The sequence below is a fragment of the Tripterygium wilfordii genome, chromosome 20, assembly GCF_013401445.1.
Source record: "Tripterygium wilfordii isolate XIE 37 chromosome 20, ASM1340144v1, whole genome shotgun sequence".
Taxonomy (NCBI): Eukaryota; Viridiplantae; Streptophyta; class Magnoliopsida; order Celastrales; family Celastraceae; genus Tripterygium; species Tripterygium wilfordii.
Window position 1 is genome coordinate 3,745,020 of NC_052251.1, and position 26,007 is coordinate 3,771,026.

Consider the following 26,007-nt stretch of genomic DNA (forward strand, 5'->3'; position numbering starts at 1 on the left):
TGCAGCATTGATGGAGGTAACCAATTCTATGAGAGAGAGATAAATCTTGCCTACATGAGGCATAATTCAGCCACCAATGGCTGTTGCAGTTTCACTGCTTCATATAAATCTTTTAATTACTGTTAAACAATATCCCACATCGGTTGGTCTTCCCAACCATGTGTGGTTTATAAACTTAAGTCCACCCCTTAACAACCAACAAGGCATTTTCCCTTGGGCTCAAGTATCATTTATTGGAAAAATGATGGTCAATCATAGTTTGACCTAAATTTAATGACTAATAAATGAGAGTTATAGAATAATAAATGATGGATCTTAATCTTCAGTATGAAGAGAAGAGTTTGGAGTTTAATTCGGTCCCAAACCATTTTTTTGTTGAATCATGAAGAACAAAGTGCAATAAGTGTGTGTATAGGAATCTCATATTGGAGAAATTCAATGTGGATGTAAGTTTGTTATGGGAATCCCATATTAGAGAAATTCAATGTGGATGTAGTGTTTATAAGCTTAAGTTTTGAAGTAAAGCTTTGGGTTCAAGGGCACCCAAGCTTTTGTAGGAGGGAGATGCTCTCCATTATGGGCTTAGGATTAAAAACACACGTGCTCGCGCATGTCCATCAAGCGGACAAGTCGGGCCCGTGCGTGGACTTGGGTTCGAAGGCCCAATGGTCTCCTTTATTTTTGCACGAAAGTTTTTTATTTTTGGCCCATATATTGAATGTGGACAGATGACTTATTCAAAGTCTGGCCCATAATATCTGTGGCCCACTACTTGGTCAAGTCAGTTACGTCAGTTGCAGGCCAAGGATATTGGCCGGTGGTTGTGCGTCCTAGTCAAATACAGGCCCAAAAATCAATGATGGAGCACTGATTTTTCTGGGCTGTTGGTTGCACGTTCTCCTATATAAAGGAGAGCTTAGCAGCCAGTCTTAATAGCACAAAATAATTCATTTTTCTTCTCTTCTTCCTCTGGCATCTGTCTGAGAGTGTTGTTCATAGTTGTTTGTTTAGTCCACCAGTATTGCAGTGCAGCTTACTCATGGTATGGAGCGTTGTATCTTGGGAATAGATTGTCTAGAAAGCGAAGGCACCAGTGGCTGGGACAAATTCTCTTTAAGGAGATTCGCTAACGCGTACCTTGCTCCTCCTGTCCAGTTGCTTCAACATTTTGGTTTGGTATTTTAATTCAAGCGATTTATTATTGTACTCCTACGTCACGCTGTGTTGATGAATATATACGTTACTGTTATGCATGCAACTTGTTACTGCTATTATAAAACAGTATCTGCTATAAACAATATATGTTACTACTTTGTTACTTGGCTGTTGTTCATGCAATATAATTGTTACTACACTTGTTTATGCTTGTGATTATTGTCCAACACCATTAAGTGAAAAGGCCCAAGAGAGAAACAAAGCTATGCGGGCCCGATGTATTCACGGGAACTGAACAACCCAAAGCGGACAATATTGTTGGAATGTATGGAGGTGTGGATTTACAACATGGTATTGGAGCAATTCGGTCTAGTTAGACATGACATCTACTCCACTTGTTGGGTCTTGGCATAACCCAAGCCATAAGTGCGGGGGAGTGTTAAACAATATCCCACATCGGTCGGTCATCCCAACCACCATGTGTGGTTTATAAAATGAAGCCAACCCCTTAACAACCAACAAGGCGTTTTTCCTTGGGCTCAAGTACCATTAAATGAGAAGGCCCTTAGAAACAAAGTCTTGCGGTTCTGATGTATCCACGAGAATAGAATAACCCATTGTGGACCTGATGTATCCACGGGAATCGGACAACCCAAAGCGAATATATAGGGGTGTGGATTTACAACAATTACTAACCCTTTGGTGGTGCACATAATCAAGCAATTTTTGGCCAATCTGAACATGATCAATGAAGATCATCATGTATAGCTTGAGGGGAGTGTCAAGCTGTGCAACCACCTTATTCATTAATTAGACTTCTGAAGGTTGACGAAGTTTAGTAGGCTGAGGAGACTAGGTGGAAGTCACGTGTGGGTTTCAAACACTAAAATTATTATCTAATATAAATTATTTTATTATTATATGACCGTTGTTTATTGTACCATTACAGACACAGATGCTTATAAATCTATGTCACTTGCTTTGTAATGATTAAGTAAACTAGTGAATTGCTTCTTCTCTCTTTTTATCTATGTTTCTCTCGTCATCTCTTTTTCTTCATTCTTTGCTCTATGTCTTCTTCTTCTTCCTCTATGTTAAAACAGATGTCAATAATGTTAGAGCAGATATTCAGGATGTCAAGGAGAATAATCGGGACACACAAAGTTGACTAAGATATGTTTGTCATGACGTTGATTTGTCCACATTAAGCCGTCATTTTAGACTAGGAAATGTCCACATGTGTAGGCCATCATGGCCGTTATTTTAGACTAGGAAATGTCCACAAGTGTAGGCCATCATGGCCGTCATTTTAGACTAGGAAATGTCCACATTAAGCCGTCATTTTAGACTAGGAAATGTCCACATGTGTAGGCCATCATAACCGTCATTTTAGACTAGTAAATTTCTACATGTGTAGGCCATCATGGCCATCATGACCTTACTTGTATATGTACCAGCACATAGACGAAGAAGAAAATAATAAACACCAAAAATCGTGTGTTTGTCCCTGTTTTTACATGGTATCGAAGCAGGTTCAAGAACACACCACATAAACAAAACCAGCAACAAACCAACTTTATCACTACCAACAGCACCAATGGCCAAGAACAACGACGGCACTCCAGAAAAATCTGAGATGACCAAAGTTCAATCACACAAGTATGACGACCCAAGCAATCCTCTCTATCTTCATCACTCGGATCAACCTGGTCTTGTCCTAGTGAATCAAACACTAAATCAAGACAACTACTCTCTTTGGAGTCATGCGATGCTCATAGCTCTCATTGCAAAGAACAAGGATGGTTTCATTGATGGGACTGTAACTAAACCACCTGCAGAATCCGTAATGGAGATGAAACAATGGATTCGATGCAACCTTCTTGTGAAAGGATGGATCCTCAACACAATATCACCTGACATTGGACAAAGCGTCATGTATAATGAACACGCGCACGATCTTTGGAATGAGTTGAAGGATCGACTTGGCCTTTCCAATAGTGTATACTTATTTCAAATTGAACAACAAATTCATGATTGCCTACAAGGTAACATGACCATTGGTGAGTACTATACTAAATTGAAAAGTTTATGGGATAAGCGAGATGCTCTATGTCCTATGCCATCTTGCAGTGGAGATATCGCCAAGACGCTGCTGCAGTACCAACAAACACAACGTTCCATCAAGTTCCTCATGGGACTCAATGAGGTCTACGCAGCCGCACGTGGACAGATTTTACTCATGGAACCTTTACCTCCAGTCAACAAAGTGTTTTCCCTCATCAACCAGGATGAAAAACAGCGAGTCGTATCATCCCAAGTCTTGGGAAAGATGATGTAATAGTTCTCGCAAGTGCACAAGAGTCTACGAATAGTACAGTGTATGCAAGTACGAGGTCGATCCCACGGAGACTAGTTAATCTAATTAATGTACCTAACTTGATGAATGATTGAGATTTTGGGAAAAGAAGAAGAATGATTGATGTAAATAAATTAAAATAAAAACAAAGAAATAAAATTCAGATTTAGTATCCAATAAGAAAAGAACACTAGGGCAATGATTTCACCTAGTAATCCTATCACAAGCATCCAATTAACAAACACACAATTATGGTTCTGATTCAAGGGTTGATTCTTTCTTAAATATGTTGGTTCGTTCGTTCGCGGTGCCAACAAATATTATTAACAATGGATTAATCCTGTTCGGTTCGCAGTTTTTAACCCAAGGCTAACAACTCATTACGATCTAAAGAACTATAACAACCAATCAATCCCCTAAACCTTGTTCATGGCAGTCGACAATTGATTTCCTTAATTCCAGTTCCACTAAGACACGTGAATTCGGTTCGTTCCTTAGTCCTAGCTAGATGAATCTAATTGAGCATTCAATTGGTGGCCAATCAACCAAACAAACAATAGATTATAAGCATAGAAATTAAAGACAAGAATCATGAACCAAAATTATGCATTCAATTAATTGAAGTACTTGCAATAATCATACTAGGCTACATCAAGCCCTAGCAAAGAGGTTTAGTTACTCATGTTATAAGAACACAAGGAAACTAAATATGAGAACATCATGAACCAAGAACAAAAACAAAGAGAAAACTAGAGACAAGAACAAGAACAAAAGCTAGAGAATGTGGCACTCCAATTCGTGTCCCTTCTACTGCCGTGTCTCCCCCTTATATAATAACAAAAGTTTCCCTCACGTCTGGCTTTCCTCTTTCTAATTGAAGTCGTTGTTTCCTTTATCGGGCGTCACACGAAGCTTAGAAATCCTAGTTAGACTTGAACACCACACGACAACCTCCTTAATTTGTAAAACAAGTCTCTTCTTTTTATACTGCATAGTTGGTCCCACTTGTTTGACTCGTCTTTCATTCTTTTTCCTTCTCTCATTCGTGTATCTCTTCTCATTTCTTCAATTCTTCTTTCCTTTTGCTTTGACTTTTCTGGTTTCCCTTATTTCCTTCTTTTAGTCTTCTTTTGTTTCCCTTACTTTGCTTTTGCTTCTGTTTTGGATGGCAAGCAGCTTCCTTTGCATTTTCCATCTCAGGTGCAAGCTAAGCCTCGTCTCCAATTTTAACCCAATTGAAAGAGTTCAATTCCAGTAGATTAAATTAAGCCTTTTATACCACATTTGTCCAAAGTAACCTACAAATCAAACCAAAGATAAATTGCGTAATATCCATCCTTATTTCAATAAAAGATACAAAAATAAGGGTAAACTGAGATGTAAAAATAGATAAATTATCATATGATCAAAAGACACCGGAAGCAGCAGCCTTTGCTGCCAGGAATAGTTTCAGTTCGGCTGAAAAGAGATTCTCGAAGCAAAACAACAATGTGCGTTGCCACCGCTGCAATCTCATGGGGCACACTGCTGAAGACTGTCGTGCACCGCTCAAGTGTGAATACTGTGGTCACAAAGGACACACTGTTGATATTTGTCGAAAGTTGAAGCAAGCCAATAATCACGGTGATAGGAACAACCAATCCAATGTCAATTCCAATTTCCGCTCAAAGTCACATCATGTTGATTCCCAATCAGAAAGAACTGATACACCATCCACTCCTTACAATCTCACGGCAGAACAATATCATGATCTCATTGCCCTCATAAATCAAAACAAAATTGGAAACATGGCAAGTCAAGTGAGTGCAGCTACCACCATGAGCAACATGTCAGGTAACAAAGTTTGTGCAAACAATTTTATTCCAGATACCCAATGGATTTTTGACACAGGGGCCACCGATCACATGGTATGTTCACCGACCTTTCTGACCACCAAGACACCAGTCCTTAACCAACATGTACATCTACCCAACCATGCACTTGCTCTTGTAACACACATCGGGACCATCCGCCTTTCAGATACATTCGTTCTCTATAATGTACTCTGTGTTCCTTCATTCAAACTGAATTTAATTTCCGTAGCCAAACTTGCTAAGACCTCCTTATGTTGTGCAACGTTTTCTGATACATCTTGTTTTGTTCAGGACCAACGATCGGGGAAGATGATTGGGATGGGAACTGAGCGCAATGGGCTTTACTATTTGGACGTTTCGAAGATATCTGGGTGTCACCCTGTCTCCACAGCAGCCTCAACTTCCTCCAATCTCTGGCATCAACGTTTAGGTCATTTGTCCAATAAAAGCCTACATGCTATTTCCTTGTCTACCAAGAACATTGATTTTTGCTCTATTGATGATTGTGTTATTTGTCCCCTTGCCAAACAAACTCGTAAACCTTTTCACTTAAGTTCTATTACTACAAAAATACCATTCGAGTTAATCCATGTTGATATTTGGGGGGGCTATCACATTCCAACATTCAATGGAGACAAATATTTCCTTACCATTGTTGACGATTTTTCTCGCTGCACATGGGTTTACCTTTTGCATGCCAAATCAGATGCACGGAAATTCCTTGTTTCATTCATCAATTTTGTTGAAACACAATTCTCATCTTGCATCAAAATTATCCGTAGTGACAATGGCCCAGAATTTTCAATGCAAGATTTTTTTTCTAACAAGGGAATTTTACATCAAACCAGTTGCGTTTCCACTCCACAACAAAATGGAGTCGCCGAGCGCAAGCATCGCCACCTTCTAAATGTTGCCCGTGCACTCTTGTTTCAAGCCCAACTTCCCAAAACATTTTGGGGGGATTCCATTCTTACAGCTGCTTACCTTATGAATCGGACACCCACTGCTGTCCTTCAAGGTAAAACGCCATATGAAATTCTCTTCAAGAAACCACCCTCCTATATGCATCTGCGCGTATTCGGTTGCCTATGCTTTGCCTCCACACATCACCATCGCCCTACTAAATTTGATGTCCGTTCCATCCGTTGCATATTTCTTGGATATCCATATGGGACAAAGGGGTACCGAGTCTATAACTTAGAAACTGGAAAGTTTTTTATCTCTCGGGATGTCATATTCTATGAACAAATATTCCCTCATTCCACTTCCGCTGCCATTCCTCCCACTACTTCACCTTTATTTCCTTCTTCATCCGATACTTACCAAGAACCCCATCCTTCTCATGCAAACATCCAGCCACCGACACTTCCTATTCATGAGCAACAACTACATTCCTCTCCTACACCTGAACCTATTCCACCCAACACCACCACATCAGAATCTACTTCCCTACAGTCTCTGCCTTCCACTCGATCACAACGCCCAACTCGTGTACCCAGCTATCTCCAAGACTACCATGTAGAAGCTTCATTGCCCGCTCGATCTCCACCAACATCAACCTCTTCATTGGCTGGACATGCAGGTATTTATCACTCCCTTTCTCATGTTGTTTCCTATAATCAGTTGTCTCCCTTGTACAGAGTTTTTGCTACTTCCATCTCTGCCATCAAAACACCAAACACCTTTTCCCAAGCAGTTCAGGATCCTCAATGGCGTCAAGCTATGGATCAAGAACTTCGGGCCCTTCAAGACAACAACACATGGTCTCCACAATCCCTTCCCCCACACAAGAAAGCCATTGGATGCAAATGGGTCTACAAGATCAAACTTAATCCTGATGGTACTGTTGAACGCTACAAAGCCCGATTGGTTGCCAAAGGGTACAATCAAGTTGTCGGCTTTGACTACCGTGAGACCTTTGCCCCAGTTGCCAAACTTGTTACAGTCCGCATTCTCCTCGCTGTGGCAGCCACCCAACACTGGCATCTTCGCCAACTTGATATCAACAACGCCTTTCTTCATGGTGATCTCGAGGAAGAAGTTTACATGTCTTTACCTCCGGGATTCGGACGAAAGGGGGAGACTCGAGTATGTAAATTACACAAATCTTTATACGGATTGAAGCAGGCCTCTCGTCAATGGTTTATTAAGTTGACTACTGCACTCAAATTGGCTGGTTTCTCTCAATCTAAATCAGATCACTCATTATTCATCCGAACCCGAGGTAGAAGCTTTACTGCTTTGCTTGTTTACGTTGATGACATAATTCTCACAGGAAGCAGCTTACAAGACATCGAAGAGACCACAACCGATCTCATGAGACAGTTCAAACTCAAGAATCTCGGTGCATTGAAGTATTTTCTAGGAATAGAAATTGCTCGCTTCAACAAAGGGATTGCAATTTCACAGCGTAAATATGCCCTTGAGTTACTGGAAGATGCAGGTTACCTTGGTGCCAAGCCAGTTAATACTCCTATGGAACATAATTTGTCACTTAGCAAGAATGAAGGAGAGTACATCAGTGATCCCACTTCCTACCGAAGACTAGTTGGAAGATTGATATACTTGACGATTACTCGACCGGATCTGGTATATGCTGTTCATATACTTAGTCAGTACATGGACAAACCACGTACTCCTCATCTGGAAGCAGCTCACCGAGTGTTACGTTACATCAAGCAGGCACCAGGACAAGGAATTCTATTTTCGACAACCAGTCTCATGCAGATTAATGCTTATTGTGATTCAGATTGGGCAAGGTGTCGTGACACAAGGCGCTCAACTACGGGATATTGTGTCTTCCTTGGACATTCACTAATCTCTTGGAAAACCAAGAAACAACACACGGTTTCACGATCAAGCGCAGAAGCGGAATATCGCTCGATGGCATCAGCATGCTGTGAGATAACTTGGGTACGATACATTTTACATGACCTTGGTATTAAACATTCACAACCAGCTAGGCTGCATTGTGACAACTAGGCAGCCCTACACATTGCATCAAACCCTGTGTTCCACGAGCGAACCAAACACATAGAAATTGACTGCCACCTTGTGAGAGAGAAGATTCAAGCTGGATTGATCAAAACTTTCCATGTTCCAACTTTGAAATAGCCGGCAGATATTTTTACCAAATCAGTAGGGATTTCACAATTCTTGGCCTTGATTAACAAGTTGGGAATCATCAACATTTATTCCCACTTGAGGGGGAGTGTTAAAACAGATGTCAAGGATGTTAGAGCAGATATTCAGGATGTCAAGGAGAATAATCGGGACACACAAAGTTGACTAAGATATGTTTGTCATGACGTTGATTTGTCCACATTAAGCCGTCATTTTAGACTAGGAAATGTCCACATGTGTAGGCCATCATGGCCGTCATTTTAGACTAGGAAATGTCTACATGTGTAGGCCATCATGACCGTCATTTTAGACTAGGAAATGTCCACATTAAGCCGTCATTTTAGACTAGGAAATGTCCACATGTGTAGGCCATCATGGCCGTCATTTTAGACTAGGAAATTTCTACATGTGTAGGCCATCATGGCCATCATGACCTTACTTGTATATGTACCAGCACATAGACGAAAAAGAAAATAATAAACACCAAAAATCGTGTGTTTGTCCCTGTTTTTACACTCTATGCCTCTCAGCTTCTCGACTCTGATCTGACTTCTGCTTCTTCATCTTCACAAATTCAACAAAGCTTGAATTATTTCACTTAGGGATATGGCTGCGTACGAACAGCCTCACCACCAACTCCACCGTCAATGGCATTCTAACCAATTTCATTACAAATTTGAATAAGAATTAAAAGGAAAAGAAAATGAGAGTGTCGAGGTTTATCAACTACGTTAGAGTCGGTAATTGTGCTGTCGGCAAAACAAGGTTTATCGAGTGCAATATAGTCAGTGATGGTGCTGTTAGTAAACATGAGGTAAGAGGGGGAAGGAGAGACAAGGAGAGAGAGGGAAAGGAGAGGGTAATTTTATATCTTTATTTACTAATTAGTGAGTCAATTTTGCCATGTCATTATATTTTAAAAAAATTATTTTCCACATTGCAAATCCAGTTCACACCAACATAAAAAGTTCTTTTATATGACACATAAGCGGTTGACTGACCGAAACAGATAAATTCTACCCAAGTCACAAAAATGGAACAAATTTCAATTTTAGGTTACCAAATTAGCACGTTTTGACTGTCAGTGTGCAAATTGGAACACGAAGCATCTTTCGGTGATGAAATGTGATATTAACCCATGATCTTTATCTAGAATGACCTTACCCAATACTTTGTGAGGAGTTGTCCGTTTTGGTCCATCAAACGTCATAGTTTTGGCCAAAAAGCCAGTATGATGATTCTTGATCTCTAAGGTGCAGCAACTTGAGCGGAGAGGCACGTCGAGCTAGATGGAGAGATTGAAAAATCGAGAGGAAATGAGTGAATAGCGACAAAGTCGGGGAGATGAGAGAGTGAGTGGAGACGAAGAGATGAGATTGAATAGTTTAATAGTTTCATAGTATATAAATCGTATATTCATGTAGCAGTTCTGGCGCATGAGAGACCACAATCTGTATAGTGTTCAAATACCAATGTGCAGGAACCACTTTTTGACAAATCTCATGTTTTGGTTATGTATAATAATACAGACTCAAAGTATCCATAGTGGGTGCTATATCTCATACTTGATACCCTACCTTTTGGAAAAGTTCAGCACTATACCTTCACAACGGGACCTTTTTGTAAACTTGAAAAATAATGGTGTACAATGGAAATTTTAGAAAAACTTAAGAGCTCAAGTATGTGGTAATTTTATCAAAAGCCAATCAGAATGGACCACCTGCCCTTGGTTGTTGAATACCCTAGATCAATACAGAGCATTGCTTTCGTATCACGCTCTTTTCGATTGGAAACGAACAAGAGACCAGTGTCGCGACTTCAATTCTTCTTGCCTTCTTCATCAAGTGAGTAGCTTCGATTTCAATCTTTTTTTTTTCCAAATTTGGATTTGAGACCCATATTAATATACTATTGTTGTTCTTGGCAAAATACAGAGAAGATCGAGAGTGTTTCGATTCTAGCATCTTCTTCATCAATCGGTAAGATTTTTCATTTAAATTCTTGTTTTGTACCAGATTAGTTGGATTTGAGAATCATCTTTCCCTGGGGATTCTTTAGTTTAGCTGGATTTGAGAGTGTTTTGTGTTTTGGTTGTAGTTGAGTGTTTCGATTCTTGTCCGACATGTTTAGATTTGTTGTTTTGAGCTGATTTTTGTTTTGTGTTTTGTGCTGATTTTTGTCGATTTATGAAGTGACGAAATTATAGTAGCTCAATGTACTAAGGAATTCCTGAATCTTCGTGTTATAATGTCATTGTCCATAGCTTTTGTGCTTGTAATTTGGATGGCTAGAAACCACTAACGAAGTCTTAACAACTCAGTTTCTTCTGCGCAGCTGCTAATGAAGCTATCCTAAAGTTCCTAACCCAGAAAGGCAGTAACCTTAAATATAGTGTGATATATATATATATCAACATGTTCAAAAAAGTCCATATTTGAAGCTGTTTATTCAGATACATGTTCTGTCATTTTCGTTAAGAGTTGGACATATTTCCTCTTTAACTTAATCTGGTACTTCATTGTCATCGTATACATGTTTATACATTAATTTTTAGTAAGTACTCCTTTGACTTTGTACATTCAAGAACTTTCTTCTTTGCCTACCATTGAAATTATGAACAAATTGGTAGTTTTTTTGTTATGAACTCCACGTAAATATATTTCAAGAATCAAGAATACTTGTTTTCTTTTGTTGGCTAATGGGGGATTTCTGGTTTTGGGAATTGAAGTGTCATTCAAAGTGGATGATCCAACTTATGAATTATCACCAACCAATGGTAGATTGCTAGGTGGGTGGGTTTAATGATTTTATCTACTCTGCAACTGCAATGACTAATTTTGGTGTAGTTTTTACATTTTCTCTGTTTGGTAGAGAACTTGATTGCAGGAAGGGGATAAGCAATGCAAGTGTGGGGTATCAAGTGTTTTGTGTGGTACAGATTGGATTGCAAGTCCTACATTCTTTAATTGTGTTTATATATTTTGTTCACATAACTCAAGGGAAAAATTTAGGTCCATGGATTTACTGACAGTTTAATTTATTGCAAATTACAAATAAAAAACCTCAAAACACCAATTTTGGGGTCGCTATTGAGATTACTTTTACTCAGTTTTTTACTTGTCATTGTACCTGGTTACATTTGTTTAAATTACTGAAGCAGTAGTTGAGATTATGATTCCTTTTCTTACTTGTTCATGTATGCTTTTTCATGTCCATCTTACACAAACTCAAGGAATGGATCCCAATTCTCCCTCACACCACCATCATGCATCGATAAGCAATGATGATAATGATGTCAGTCAGTAACCAAGGGTCAATCCAATCCAATGGCCCATTGATTTAACATTCTCCCGTCACAAATGAATGTCGCACAAGCAATTGCCTTTGCATCCTTCTTTCAGCAGCAATTTAGTGCTCAACAACAGCCATCGATGAACCTAATGCAAGCAAATGCTCTGGGACAGTTTCAAGGAAATGCTGATTCTCGAATGCCCTCCTCACAAATCGGATCACGATTAACACAGGGGTCCAATCAAAAATCTCCTAATTGGAAGGTGAATGAGGATGTCGCACTCTGTCAATCATGGGTCAGAATTTTAGAGGACCCGATTATTGGAAATGGCCAAGCTCATGATGCATTCTGGTTTAGCATATGGAATGAATTCAAATTGCGTATGCCAGGGATAGAACATGCTCAGAGAACGTGCGAGAATAGATGGGCTATCATTCAAGTAGATGTTTCAAAGTGGAGGGCCATCATGAAGAGGGTTCAAAGAGTTAAAGCAAGTGGGACTAATCCAAATGACGAGGTAAAATTGTGGTTTTCTTGATTGGAACTATTTTATTCCCTGTATGATCATTATAGTATTTTTTGTATAGTACATACTTAATACTTTTTTTTGTAGTGGGGAGCTGCCCTAATGGTCTTCAAAAAAGACCATGGAAGAGATTTCAAACTCATACACTGTTGGGAGATACTTCGCACATGCTCAAAATGGCATAGTTCTACCTATGAGAAAGAGGCAAGGGATGCTATGCTGGCCGGGGCAGCAGAGGTGGCAATAATCGATCAAGGTTTTCGAACAGTTATCATGGATTGCCATTTCATAATGTCTCTACATCATCCTTACTGAGGCTCGATGATTATCCTGATTCTTACTGCCCTACCCTTGATCCCACGCCAACATCTGAATCACCTGTTAACATGGTCGAAAATAATGATATGGTGCACATCAGTCGCGAGCCAGCCATCATTAGACCATTAGGGCGAAAAATGACAAAGGAGAAACGCCGCTGCAGCATATGAACTGGATCTCAAGCCTCATCCGCTGCAAGTGAAAAGCTCTCAGCCACTGAGAATGCTTGGAGAGAATCATCAGAGAGTAGATTAGATTCACTCAAGCAAATTAGTGAGGAGCACACATTCCATGCGACCAAGATGGCTAAGTTGGATGCTATAGAGAAAGCTCTCAAGATCACCACGTAGTTTGCGGATGTTGAGAAGGGGCTATTGTCCATAGATTCAGATCTGAACAGAGATGAAATAATATCTAAACAGTTGGCAAGGGTGAAAGATCTTTATGATTTAGACAAAGAGTTTAGAAGTAAGTGTTTTTTTTTAAGTTTGTTCATTATATTTAAATTGTATGTTCAATTTCTATAGAGATATATGTCATTCCATGTCTAAATTTTAGGGATTCGAGCATTAGAGTACTCATCGAAAAGTGCTAGAAGACTGCGTGAAGGAATGGAAGGGACGAATTTGGATCCAGTTAATCTTTGCAACCGATTCAATGCATCGGATCCACCAGATGATGAACTTTAGAACAATTTGTCGAGCCACAATGTCGAATGGATTTATTTGAATGGATTACTTAATACTTTGAAGTATCTGCTTTCATTCGGTAATTCTAAATTGTATAATAATGTGTACTTGCATTATCTTTCTTAAGATTGCTGGATTATGAGTGTGGAGGATTATGAGCTTGCTGGTTTACCTTGAATGATTTATTTGAGTATTTGAAGTATCTATTTGTATAATAAGTTTGTTGGATTATGAGATTATTATGTATTACAATTATCTTCTGTTTGCCGCTCCATTATCTTGGATTACAAGTTTAATTATGGAATCTCATGCTGTTTTGCTTAGTTTCTTGGGATATTTGGTACATATTACTATGGCGAATTTAGTGTTGTTGGTGTTGTTTAGTGCGGAGGATTATTCCATGATGTGGGAGATAGATTGGAAGCATGAGATCTACTCGGCTATTGTTTTTTCTTTGTTTTGATAGGCTATTTCCCCACGTGCTTGATTGTTTTGTTGGGCTGGGTCTTGATTGTTTTGTTGCTCCATTTGTCAGAGTAGTTATGCTCTCTAGTTTTCATATAATATTAAGAAGAAAAAAATGACCTTATTTGATGTTCTTATCTATTTGTCTGATTGCTAATCCAACAAAACAATTCCCATTTTTATTAATATTAATTAACCTACCTAACCCTTGCCAACCAATTAACAGCAATCTCTTTTGTGAGAAAAAAATAAAATGGAGAAATCCATGCTCTGTAGATGATAATTGTTGCCATTCGAGGGGGGTTACTCATCTCCTTAAGTGTTATAAAAATGATGTTGAGGTAATAGGAAAATGAGAAAAACTCAAATGGAAGAATTCCAATTACAATGTGTTCGATGCTGATTATTACATGAAGGTCAAATAAGTTTTGAGAAGAGCATAAACCATAGAACTACATATGGGCAGTCTCTCCACCAAAATTATTCCAAAGATGGACCATAAGGTCATTCCGAAGCCTACCATTGATGGACCTATCATGAACTTGCTGCATGCATGAAGATATGAAACATCCCAGCAGCCCTTCATCATGCTCAAGTAGGCCGGATGGCCTTACTTCACCAAGAATAGGCTGCCATGGTTTGATATTCAAATGCCACTCATCTTCGATGATCATATTATGAAGAATAATGCAACGGTTCATAATATTTGTGACGGTTTCTTCATCTCAAAATCGAACTGGACCCTGAGTTATTGCCCATTTTGATTACAACACACCGAAAGCTCTTTCAACATCCTTTCTTGTCGTTTCCTGTTTCTTTGCAAAATGTTTCTCCATCTCATTTTTCGGGTGCTTGAGTGTTTGGACCAATATGGCATAGTGAGGGTATATGCAATCGGTTAAATAATAGGGAATATGGTACATCCTTCCATTTACTTCGTACGAAATGTTTGGTGTTGGGCACTGAATGAACCTGTCGAAAAGTGGCGAGTGGTCAAGAACGGATATATTATTGTACAACAATGCATACAATCTAAAGACCTGATCATCCCTGGAAACCCACGAGATTTATTCTTATCTAGCAATCGAATCAGGTCTCGCTCATTGGGAGATCTTAGGTATTGCTCAGAGTACATGTTAATGATTGTCTGACAAAAGATACAAACTGTCTCAGTTGCCGTCATCTCTGTAATGCTAAGAGCTTCATCCTCACGATCAATGGGATTTCCGTAAGCAAGTATGTGCAAGGCCGTTGTAATTTTTTGGATGGATGAAAAATCTGCCCTACTAGTGCAATCATATTTCAACTGAAAATAGGGTTCAACCACTTCTATGTCGGCTCGAATACAATGGAACAACTCCCTTCGCATTCGCAAGCGGCGTCGAAACATGCGTGGTGGGTAAATGCAGTCCACAACAAAGTACTTCTTGACAAGCTCGTTGTACGCTTTGACACTATCACGATTTATGAATGTGCGTTTAGAAACTCAAAGTGGCTCGTTCTCCTCTAAATCTGCAACACCTTGCTCTATCATGTTAATGTCATCAATCTCTTGTTGTTGTAGAGCCAAAAATTGTTCCATAAGTTGCAGTTGAAATTGCCAATTAGAAAGACCTGCCAGTGATGTTGCAAAAGCTAGAGAGTGAAGAATGAGGATACAAGATGAATCAGACTGGGGTAGAAGCTTTGAAATTATTGTGAAAGGCGATGTAGTTGCTCTGGTTTATTGTTGTTGTTGAAATAGTACGGGTATCATTGAAAACGAAGACCTGCATTCATTGAATTGCACTAATATAAGGTCATTAATTCATAAATGATATATAATTGAATGAGAAATTGCCTATTGAATGAGAAATTGATGTATTCAAATTTAATTTCACACATGCTCATAAATTGGTTGTAAATGAAACCTTAAATTGTTTATTTAATTATTTGAAGTATTTTGTTCATACAAGAATTTATGAATTAATATAACATTATTTCATTATTATTATAGGAAAGATAGAGGGAAAGTGGAGGTTGGTAATTTGTTGAAATGGTTTTTTTATTTTTATTATAGGAAATATGGAGGGAAAGTGGAGGTTGATGGTATGTTGAAATGGTTTTTTTTATTTTTATTATAGGAAATATAGAGGGAAAGTAAAGGTTGGTTATTCTCAACAAATGGTGGAACTTGTACCATTGTGGGTGTCTATGAAATACACACTCCAAAATACAATGAGTGCACAAATTTTGAGACAATATCAAGTGTGTATCAAGGTCACCCATTGTTGATGCTCTCACATTGGTTTACGTATACCAGTGTGAGTGCTGCTAGCCTCAACATTGAAAGGCTTCCTTTTGAAGACAAAATTAATGGGGAGGCTTCATGGTCAAAATGGTCAATTCCTCACAAGTTTTGGGTCTAAATCCACAATTATTTGACATTGATAGTGTTTGGCAGTGCGTTTGAACTGTGTTCAATTGTACCGCACCTCACAGCACCACAGTTTTTTTTGACACGCCAAACAGCTTTTGCGTTCCAACTCACCTCACAGCATCACAATTTTTTACCTCATAGCACCTCACCACACCTCACAGCACTCCCAAACGCTTACAATATATGTCGAATTGTCATACGTAATTAAATTAGATCAATTATTTTATTTTAGATTAATGTACAATGTAAACATTAAGTGATTTTATATTAATATTATTAGTCATTTAATATAACCGTAATTTAGATACACCAAACAAACTTCACAGGACCGCACCACAGTTTTAAAAGTGATGCGCCAAACAGTTTTTTGCGTCCCAACTCACCTCACAGCACCACACTTTTATAACTCACAGCAGCTCATAACAGTTCACAGTACTCCCAAACAGGCTCATTATTGAGAAGGAAAAGTGGAGAGGATCAAAATTCAGTCACCTATGCCACAACACTTGAACATGATCATGAGAAGGAAAGTTAACTAGGTCTGAATTGTCTCCTTAAAACGCAAATTGTACACTTACCTTTTTAGGGTTACAAGAGAGTTTAACCAAACTTGAAATTCTATATATCATGCACAATTACCTTTTGTGGTGGAAAATTACTACAGTAAGTCACCAAACAACCCTTATAGACTTGTGGTTCAAAATTTCAAGACCATTCACCTCATAGATTTGATTGTCCCAAAATGCAAAAATATGTTTGGATGAATACTCAACTTCAAACGTTTGAAAAATTGATGATCGAGTTGAACTGGGTCATATTATTGAGCGACCAAAAGTGATATTACCTATAAAAAAAACGGAAGTTGTTTTTATATTTTGGCTTTCCTTTTTTTTTTAAAGGATAATATAGATGACTATTTACAGCAATGGGTGCATGTGTATTTCTTGGCACATGATCCGTTAAACATCAAACATACAACACAGACATAATGCCCATTCTAGGCTCTTCATGTCATTGCCATCCTTGCAATTACATCTAGAGATAAGTAACAAATAAAGCAATTCCACAAAAATACCCCCAATTTTATTAAATTTATTTTTGTAGAAAGTATACATATGACTCAATAATGTTTCAATTGACAAGTCTAATTTTTTTTTTTAAATAATTCATCCCAAATCAATTCCAAAAAGAAGGCTGTTAAAAGTTATAAACAAATCGATAGATGAGATTTAATTATTTAAAGGGTAATTTGAAACGAAATAAACATGATGTTTACCTATAATCCGAAATATTGCAAAAGTAGGGGACTATTATACAATGTAGCAATTTTAAGGTTTTAGAAAGAGATAGAAAAACAGAAGCATAATAGCTTCCACATCAGATTAAATATATAAAAATTATTTATTTAAAATTTTTAGTTTAAGGGTTAATATATCATTGTGTACAAATGATATTTATGTAAACTATAAAAATTTAAAAAGTGATATAAAGATAGTAAATTAGTGGTGGGATGATAAAATTTCCATATATTTCATTGTCTGAAATAAATAATTGTTTTTGTGTAAATTGTAAAATAGAAAACAGGAGAACAATGCAATATAAGGAAAACGAAAAATTGAAGTGAGAAGCAGCTTTGAACCTTGTCTCTCTCTCTCTGTCTCTGCTCTCGATGCAGAGAAAGAGAAATTGAAAAGCAAATCAAGCGAAGAATCCGTCATGGATTGGCAGAAGCTATGCTTGGTGGTGATCTTTGTATCCCTCGCTTGCCAGCCTTTCTTCGTCAGAGCTGGTGACATAGTCCACGACGACGATTCAGCTCCTAAGAAGCCTGGGTGCGAGAACGACTTCGTTTTGGTAACTCCTCCATTGCTCTTTCTCCCTCGTCATTTCGACCCAGTCTTCGTTCTTGTGAATTCTCATCTGGGTCTGCCCTAATTTTTTTTTTTTAATGGCGGATGATGAAAGAGACCGGCGATCTTAATTTTACAATACTTTCTTAGCGTTTTTGCTTTTTTCTTTTTGCTACTTACTTCTCTAGCAGTTTTGTCTCTAAAAAATTGAATTTTGTAGATTTTTTGACTGCTTTTAGTTCTAATTGTTTTGCCCGTTCAAAGTAGAAGTTGGGTTTTCTGGGCCTCCATCTTGGTGGTCTTGCCCCATTACTGAGGTTATTAGAACTCAAAATTGTTAAGACTACTGTTATTCAATTAATTAGATTTCTTCGTTCCATTTTCCCCAAATTGTCTGTTTCTTCTTTTTCTTTCGTTCATGGGATTTCTCATTTTATATCTGGACATTTATTTTTGATTATCTCCTACTTGGTAAAATAGCTTGGTTTAATAACTAGGAATGCCTTTTTGGGCGATCCTCTTGAAAAGGTGGAAGAATGAAAATGTGGAGATTGTGATAAAAGTGGTCCATTTCTTGTTTTCCATAGTTGGTTTCTTACCCCATATCTTTTTTGTTTCTCTCTTTTTGGTTTTTCATTTTATACGAAAATGTACATGCTTCTGTTGAGAAATGATTAGGATGGATGGTTACTAATTAGTAGTCTTGGCTTAATGTATTACTTCAATTTATTGTGGTCCATTTTCTGGTCACTCTTTGGTTTCTGGTTTAAAGGAATGTATCCTTGTTTCCTTTCATAAACCATTTTTGAATGGGCTTTTCTATTCTCGTTTGCCATTTAAGTTTGTCTTTATTTATTTACATATCTCTTTCTGTTGGCAATGCTTATGCTAGGTCAAAGTTCAAACTTGGGTTAATGGAATAGAGGATGAAGAATTTGTTGGCGTGGGTGCTAGATTTGGCACAACCATAGTGTCAAAGGAAAAAAATGCGAACCAAATCAGCCTTACCCTTTCAGATCCTCGTGATTGCTGTAGTGCGCCAAAGACTAAGGTTCTTCCCTCCTCTTTCCATTGAATCATCAATGTACTTTGAACAGTTGTAGATAGTTGCACACAATGATCTATGTTGATGTTCACTAATATATATATATATATATATATATATATGTATATATATACTTATTTTGGACGTGGTTTAGCTTACTGGAAATGTCATCATAGTGGACCGAGGCCACTGCAAATTCACAACTAAGGCAAATAATGCAGAGACTGCTGGTGCCTCAGCTCTCCTTATCATAAACAACCAGAAAGGTAAAGAGCATGTCATTGATCTCCCTTGATGTATGAGTTGACTAAATGGGGGGGTTACTACAATGAAATATGGACAATTTTTGACCTGAAGATCCCTAGTTAAAAGGGACAAGAACTGGCATTTTGGAAACATTTCTAACAATCGTTGTCTAATGCTCTTTTTCCTTTCTATTTTTTCCTTCTCTTAAAAATAATTTTCTTGTTGTCTGCAGAACTTTATAAGATGGTTTGTGAGCCAGATGAAACCGATCTTGATATACGCATACCTGCTATTATGCTCCCACAAGATGCTGGCACAAGCTTGGAAAGAATGCTAATGAATCATTCATCAGGTGCACTCTATCATTTGCCCTGGTATTGTGTTAGGCAACATATTTATTAGTTAGTATCACCTAAACAAGTTAGCTTTTTAATTCTAAGCTATCTGCACTCTGCAGTGAAAGTTCAGCTATATTCCCCACGGCGACCTCTTGTTGACATAGCGGAAGTCTTTTTGTGGTTGATGGCTGTTGGCACGATTTTGTGCGCATCTTTTTGGTCTGCATCGAGTGCTAGAGAAGCAGTAATTGAGCAAGAAAAGCTATTAAAGGTTCCTTCTTATTTATCTTTTCTCGTCACTTCTAGCCTAATTTTTCTTTTGCTAAATAGGTCCTCACTGCCTTTTTACATCTTGCAAACACTTGCTAATTGCTCTCTTATCTTGTTCATGTAGGATGCTGATGATATTCCAGATGGCAAAGCTCAAGGGGGCAGTGGCATCGTGGATATCAACACTACATCAGCAGTCCTCTTTGTTGTTATTGCTTCATGCTTCTTGATTATGCTTTACAAACTTATGTCATATTGGTTTGTGGAGCTTCTGGTGGTTCTTTTCTGTATTGGTGGTGTAGAGGTATGGCTTTCTTTTCCATCCCCTTTATTGTTGTACTTGCACATGGATGCACAAGTCCTTCTGTGTTTACCTTCATCTGAACTTGCCATTACATATATGCATGTGGTACATTTACGTATATTTATAAATATCTGATATCATGATATCATGCAAACTCCGTGCAGTTGTACTATGAATATGTGTAAGCATGTATGCATTGCAATCTTCATACGCAAAGCTTGTCTAGCTACTTATGACGCAATTTAGCGTTTTGTGCATTATGGTCTTGTCACAGTGATAGGGTAATATCACGAGATCCAGAGAAATATGGCTTGAATAAAGAAATAAGAATCCAGATGTAATAGATATACTGATATTGATAAGAACCAAGGAGAATATCAGCTAATACAGAGAATATTGTAAACAACTCCTGAGCACTCGAGGTGCCAGGGCCTCCCAAAACCACTATCCAAAAGGTGCCTACAGAACAAGCAGAAACTCTCCCCTTAAATACCCAAAAGCAAGAAACCCTACAGGATAATGGAAAGCACTAGAATAACAGCTAATACTAATAATAAAACACCAGCTGGTCCACTCGTGCTTAGCTAGTTGTCACAATCTGACGTGCAGGCCTTGTCCTCTTGTAAACCTTGCCAATGGGCCTATCACACAGTATTTGAAATCTAAAGATAGTGAAAATATGTTAGTTTTTCTTTATTGCTTTGTCAGCACCCCTTCCTAAACTCTTTATAATTCCTTCTTTTTTCATGTCAACTCACGTTCGCCTTTTGGGTTTCTTTTGCATGTAGGGACTGCAAACTTGCTTGGTTGCTGTGTTATTGAGGTAAAATTATTTATCATTTACTGATGTGTGATTTCCTTCATCTTACAAAAAGTGCACGTGAGCATGTAACCTATCATATGCTCATATGTAAGCTGTCGGAGATGATTTTTTGTTCCATATTTGGTGCCTTGTTCTAGGTATATCTTTCAATGTGCCGTCATAATCAGTTATATATTATATTGAACTGGGATAACTTGCCCAATCATTTGATCAACTTTTGAAATATCAGATTCTAGTCATATGATACAACTTGCAGTTAAGACTCAAGTAATGCTCACGATTTATTTTACAGCTTCAATAGGGAAAGAATAATGCCAATAAAACTGTGGTTTGAAGAAAACTGTGGTTTGAAGTGATATAGAAAAGTATGGTGCCCTAATGTCATAGTGCCTCAAAGACAGAAAGTTTGTGTAGCTGAAGTGCTGAAACAAGTTCTTGGTTATTTTGGGGGGTGGGGTGCCATTTAATCTAAATTCATGTGGGTGTGGTAGGAGAATTATTATGTTTGCACCATTTGTAGCAATTTATGTTTTCTTGGCTACACTTTTTCTGAAAGATATTTCATGCCTGTTATTACAATTAAATAATTTTCTGTTGCTGTTACTATTTTATTATTATTTTAAAAAAAATAATGTCACTATGGTACTGAAACTGTACTGGTATAAGAGCTTACTACACAGGTAGAGTGATACGTCAGCATACATATGCTAATGTTTTAGGCTTTGAGTGTCTCCATCTGTCCATCATATGTTTGAATAACTAATTTTACAAAATTACCTTGGTCAAGGATGTTTCTTCAAGGATTGCATCTTTTGAAGAGAATTGGCTGTGTATCGTGAAGTTAGATGAAAATGCTATAATTATTTTATAGGTGGTTCAAACGCACTGGAGAATCGTACATTAAAGTGCCTTTCTTTGGAGCTGTGTCCTATCTTACGTTGGCTGTTGCTCCATTCTGCATAGCATTTGCCGTCGTCTGGGCAGTTTATCGCACTGATTCCTATGCCTGGATAGGTCAAGATGTACTTGTAAGGATATTTCTCCTATTATTTTATTGAGAATATGATATCTTTTGTATTTAGCTATTTCCATAATCTTCACATTAGTAAATTGAAAAGTTATCACAAGACGATTGACAATCGTTTGGATCGTATTGCCAAGGCAGACAATTATGCTGTGGCTTGTCGACTCTCTGTAAAAGAAAAATGGACTTCTTTCAGTCTAAAATTATCAAAAATATTTTTGGCTATTATGAATTTAAAAGATTCACCCAATAAACAAGATCACTGTTACTTGACAGAAATGCCTGCCATATGCTTGCAGCTATGGGTATTTCATGTATAGTTCTATATTATGGGTTAATTATTACAAAACTTGTGAATTTTCTTTCAAGGCATAAGATCTACCATTGTTGGCTTATGATTCTTTCCTCCCTTTTATTTTGAGAAAAGATGATTAGTGTACTTTAATGCTGATAGACACCTAACAAGCTCTTTCTGCACGCAGGGCATTGCTTTGATAATTACTGTTCTTCAAATTGTTCGTGTACCAAATCTCAAGGTAAAACTGCAAAGTTATTATTGGTGGATGGCTCTATTTTTTCTTGATGAGTAAGGAGTAATTATTTTTAAACCCCCTGCTCGTGTAACCTCTGTGATATGAAATGTCTTTGTTTTATAACTTATTATTCAGTGCTCTGGTGGAGAGTTTTATCTCACCAGTGAATGTATATGCGTTCAGCCCACAGGAAAAAAAACAAAGCTTTATAATAATCAGAAAGATCCCATATCCGTTCTTCTGACTTTGTTTTTATTGGTTTTTGGGTCAGGTAGGGACAGTTTTGCTCAGTTGTGCCTTCTTGTACGACATATTCTGGGTATTCATTTCTAAGAAGTTGTTTAATGAAAGTGTTATGATTGTGGTAAGTAGTACTTCTGTGAATCTTACTCCCAATCTTATACTACACTCAATTCTTGTTTTCAATGACAACTGATATATTCATATGGATCTAGCAGCAGTAACTCAATTATTTTCTCCTCTGTTCCCGTAGGTCGCTCGTGGTGATAGAAGTGGAGAGGATGGCATTCCAATGCTACTAAAGATCCCACGAATGTTTGACCCATGGGGTGGTTATAGCATCATAGGATTTGGTGACATCCTTCTACCAGGATTGGTTGTTACATTCTCACTGAGGTTTGGAACTCCATGGCTTTTTTCATACTCACAAGTCACAAGAGCTTACTTCTTTTTTACACTTTGTTATTGCTACCTCAGACTTTGATGGCATTCTAACATGTTTTCTCAAAACATCCTCCCGTATCCTCTCCTGATCACTTATATTATTATCATTTGACTTTGAGGAAGGGAAGCATAACATAGGGACAGCTGTAGGGGAAGTTCCCTTAATCCCTTTAGAAGATGCCAAGAGAGTTCTAAAAGAAGAGAAAAATATTGAATTCCTTCTGCTGTCATTTTACTCTAAATGGTTTTAAGACTCCAAATTCTTCGTCGTATTGTTACAAATGAATGGACTTAATTATACACTGCCCAAAATTCTTATATTAAAATATTGACAATAAAATGATATGCTACTTCTTTCCTTTGCCTTTTCTAGCAACGGGTATTTCTTTCAATTTAATACCTCTTGTGTTAATGTACCTGAAAAGAAATATTCACTCAGCAACATTTGATGTCCTTTGCAGATATGATTTTCTTGCAAATAAGAGTCTTCGATCTGGATACTTCTTGTGGGCAATGCTTGCTTACGGAATGGGTAAGAGACGATAGAGAGACATTTCGTTCGTAAGCGGGATGAATGCAATGATAATTTCCAAGAATGAAATGATCATGGGGAGGAAAAGTGATTATTAATTTGCATTCCATTCTTTATTATCTTGTTCGTGATATGTACATCTCTTTAAACAAATTTTCTCCATTTTGTTTGATGATCCTTCGTTGTCAGGTCTTCTTGTAACATATGTGGCACTAAATTTGATGGATGGACATGGCCAACCAGCATTGCTTTACATTGTTCCCTTCATACTAGGTAAATTGTCTTACAGCTAGCATTACAAAACAGTGTTGAATCACGTAATAGCAATGTCAGACATTATGAGCTGATCTGGAGCTGAAACATTGATACAGGAGCTTTGATAACATTAGCAAAGAAGAGAGGGGACCTCAAGGTTCTTTGGACGCAAGGAGAGCCAGCGAGACCTTGCCCACATGTCCATCTCCGTCAGTCAACAGAATGAATGAGGAAAAATCAAACCTCATTTTAGTTATATGGTAGTGTCTTGTACAACATTGCTGGTCATCAGAATCTGGGTGATAGACGACCCTGTCAAGCTCAATTTAACTTCGTAGTGACACTTGAAGGTTTGATGTTCTCTAATTTAATCAATTAAGCATAGTCTGCATCATTTGTTCGATGAAGTACCACTTCTTGTTTACAGTTTGATGCATTTAAGTATTTGTATTGCCAGAGGTGGGAATGGATTTCTTTTTTTGGGTTTTTTTCTTTTTTTAGTGTATCTGTAGTCTGTACAACAAGTAGGGCTGTAAAAGAGACGAGTTTTCGATGAGCTTGGCTCGGTTCGTTTGAGCTAATTTGGGGAGGGGTGGCTCGGTTCGTTTGAGCTAATTTGGGGAGGGGTGAATTGTATCTCCAAATCCCAAATAGAAACCCCCCAGACCAATTTCGACAACAAAGTAACCAAACCACATAAAGTGTATTTCCAACCGGGTACTCCAAGCAAACCGAGTTCACCTAGGGTGATGATATGTTGCACAAGTACGCAATATAATCAAAGCTTGGTCAATAAGAACCCTAGCAATGCCTAAAAGCACAAGATGCACAATTTACACCTAAGCTCAAATGTGATGAAGGATGATCAGACAATTAATATAGATACTGATGAACAAGTATTGAGCTAATGGATGGCACAAACTCAGATTTAACAAAAAAACAAGTGCTATGGGCAGATTTAGGAATTTTCAAGACAAATTACCAAATCAAATCAACAATCAAATCCCATAATTTACTAAGCCTCACTATAGATAAACCTCATGCAAATCTCAATACACAAAGGCATAAAATAATTTTTGAACAATATGAATATAGGTGACCTGAAAACAAGTTTTGAAACAAGTAGAGAGCACAAATCAATCCAAAACAAAGCAAGCAACCAAATATCAATTCTAGAGAAGCAAGTTAGACTCTCAAAACAATTTTTGTGTGGTCTGAAGTAACTCTCCTACATTTATTACCTAAGTTCACCAACCTAGGACTTTCACAATCCACTAAGAATGATGGTTTTTCATGTTCACCAACAAAACTTAAAAGTTTAAGCCGAGCTATAACCCCAAACTTTAGAAGGTTTGAAGATTACCTTAAACTAGAGGTTTGCCCAAGCTAACCCTAAACTTAACTCACTAGGGTTTTAAGCTAACCCAAAACTATCAACCTCTCAAAGGTGTATCCAATTAGAGGCTTTCACCAAGCAAGAAGTGGTTGGATGATGAACACTCAGATTTTTACACAAGAAGGCTCACGGGTATGATAGAGATTTAGCACAAGTAGGAGCTCACTCAAGTTTGTGTGATTTCAGAATGTATCAAATAAAGCAATTACAACCATTGATCAACTTCAATCTTCAAATCTCAGCTCTTGATCACTTCTTTAAATTTGGTCCATTGATTCAATTAATCAAATAAATCTCAGCAACTCAAAGTGTACCGTTAGAGCTTTTTCAAATCAAAAGCAAGGGTCTTGTTTGGTTCGTCAAGAAATCCACTTGAACCTCAACCAGCTAAAAAGCTTTACAAAGACATCCAAACAAGTCACATTCCCAATTTGGCAAAAGCCTAAAGGATCGGAGTTTTTTTTCCAACATAACACTGTCAGAGAAAGTATTTCTCAATATAACACTGAGA

General features: G+C 37.8%; 2 protein-coding genes across 3 annotated transcripts; one reads left to right on the forward strand and one right to left on the reverse strand.

Moving 5' to 3' along the window:
• Window positions 1–14,541: 14,541 nt before the first annotated feature.
• Window positions 14,542–15,146, reverse strand: LOC119986873. Its single transcript, XM_038831566.1, has 2 exons — window positions 14,818–15,146; window positions 14,542–14,749 (listed from the first exon to the last, which is right to left on the reverse strand). Exons 1-2 carry the CDS (start codon window positions 15,144–15,146, stop codon window positions 14,542–14,544), a joined length of 537 nt encoding a protein of 178 aa, XP_038687494.1.
• A 2,657-nt stretch (window positions 15,147–17,803) lies between these two features.
• Window positions 17,804–24,653, forward strand: LOC119987526 (signal peptide peptidase-like 2). 2 transcript variants are annotated; one of them, XR_005465460.1, is made up of 14 exons: window positions 17,804–18,050; window positions 18,939–19,097; window positions 19,246–19,357; window positions 19,570–19,689; window positions 19,795–19,946; window positions 20,070–20,249; window positions 21,038–21,072; window positions 21,944–22,100; window positions 22,579–22,632; window positions 22,901–22,993; window positions 23,123–23,265; window positions 23,775–23,932; window positions 24,035–24,118; window positions 24,217–24,274. XR_005465460.1 is itself a non-coding variant. In XM_038832455.1 (14 exons), the coding sequence occupies exons 1-14, from the start codon at window positions 17,913–17,915 to the stop codon at window positions 24,324–24,326; spliced, it is 1,608 nt and encodes a 535-aa protein (XP_038688383.1). In that variant the 3' UTR covers window positions 24,327–24,653. The 2 variants fall into 2 exon arrangements, 1 of the variants encoding a protein (XP_038688383.1); XM_038832455.1 differs by having other exon boundaries at window positions 17,913–18,050; window positions 23,775–23,845; window positions 24,217–24,653.
• The last annotated feature ends 1,354 nt before the right edge of the window (window positions 24,654–26,007 follow it).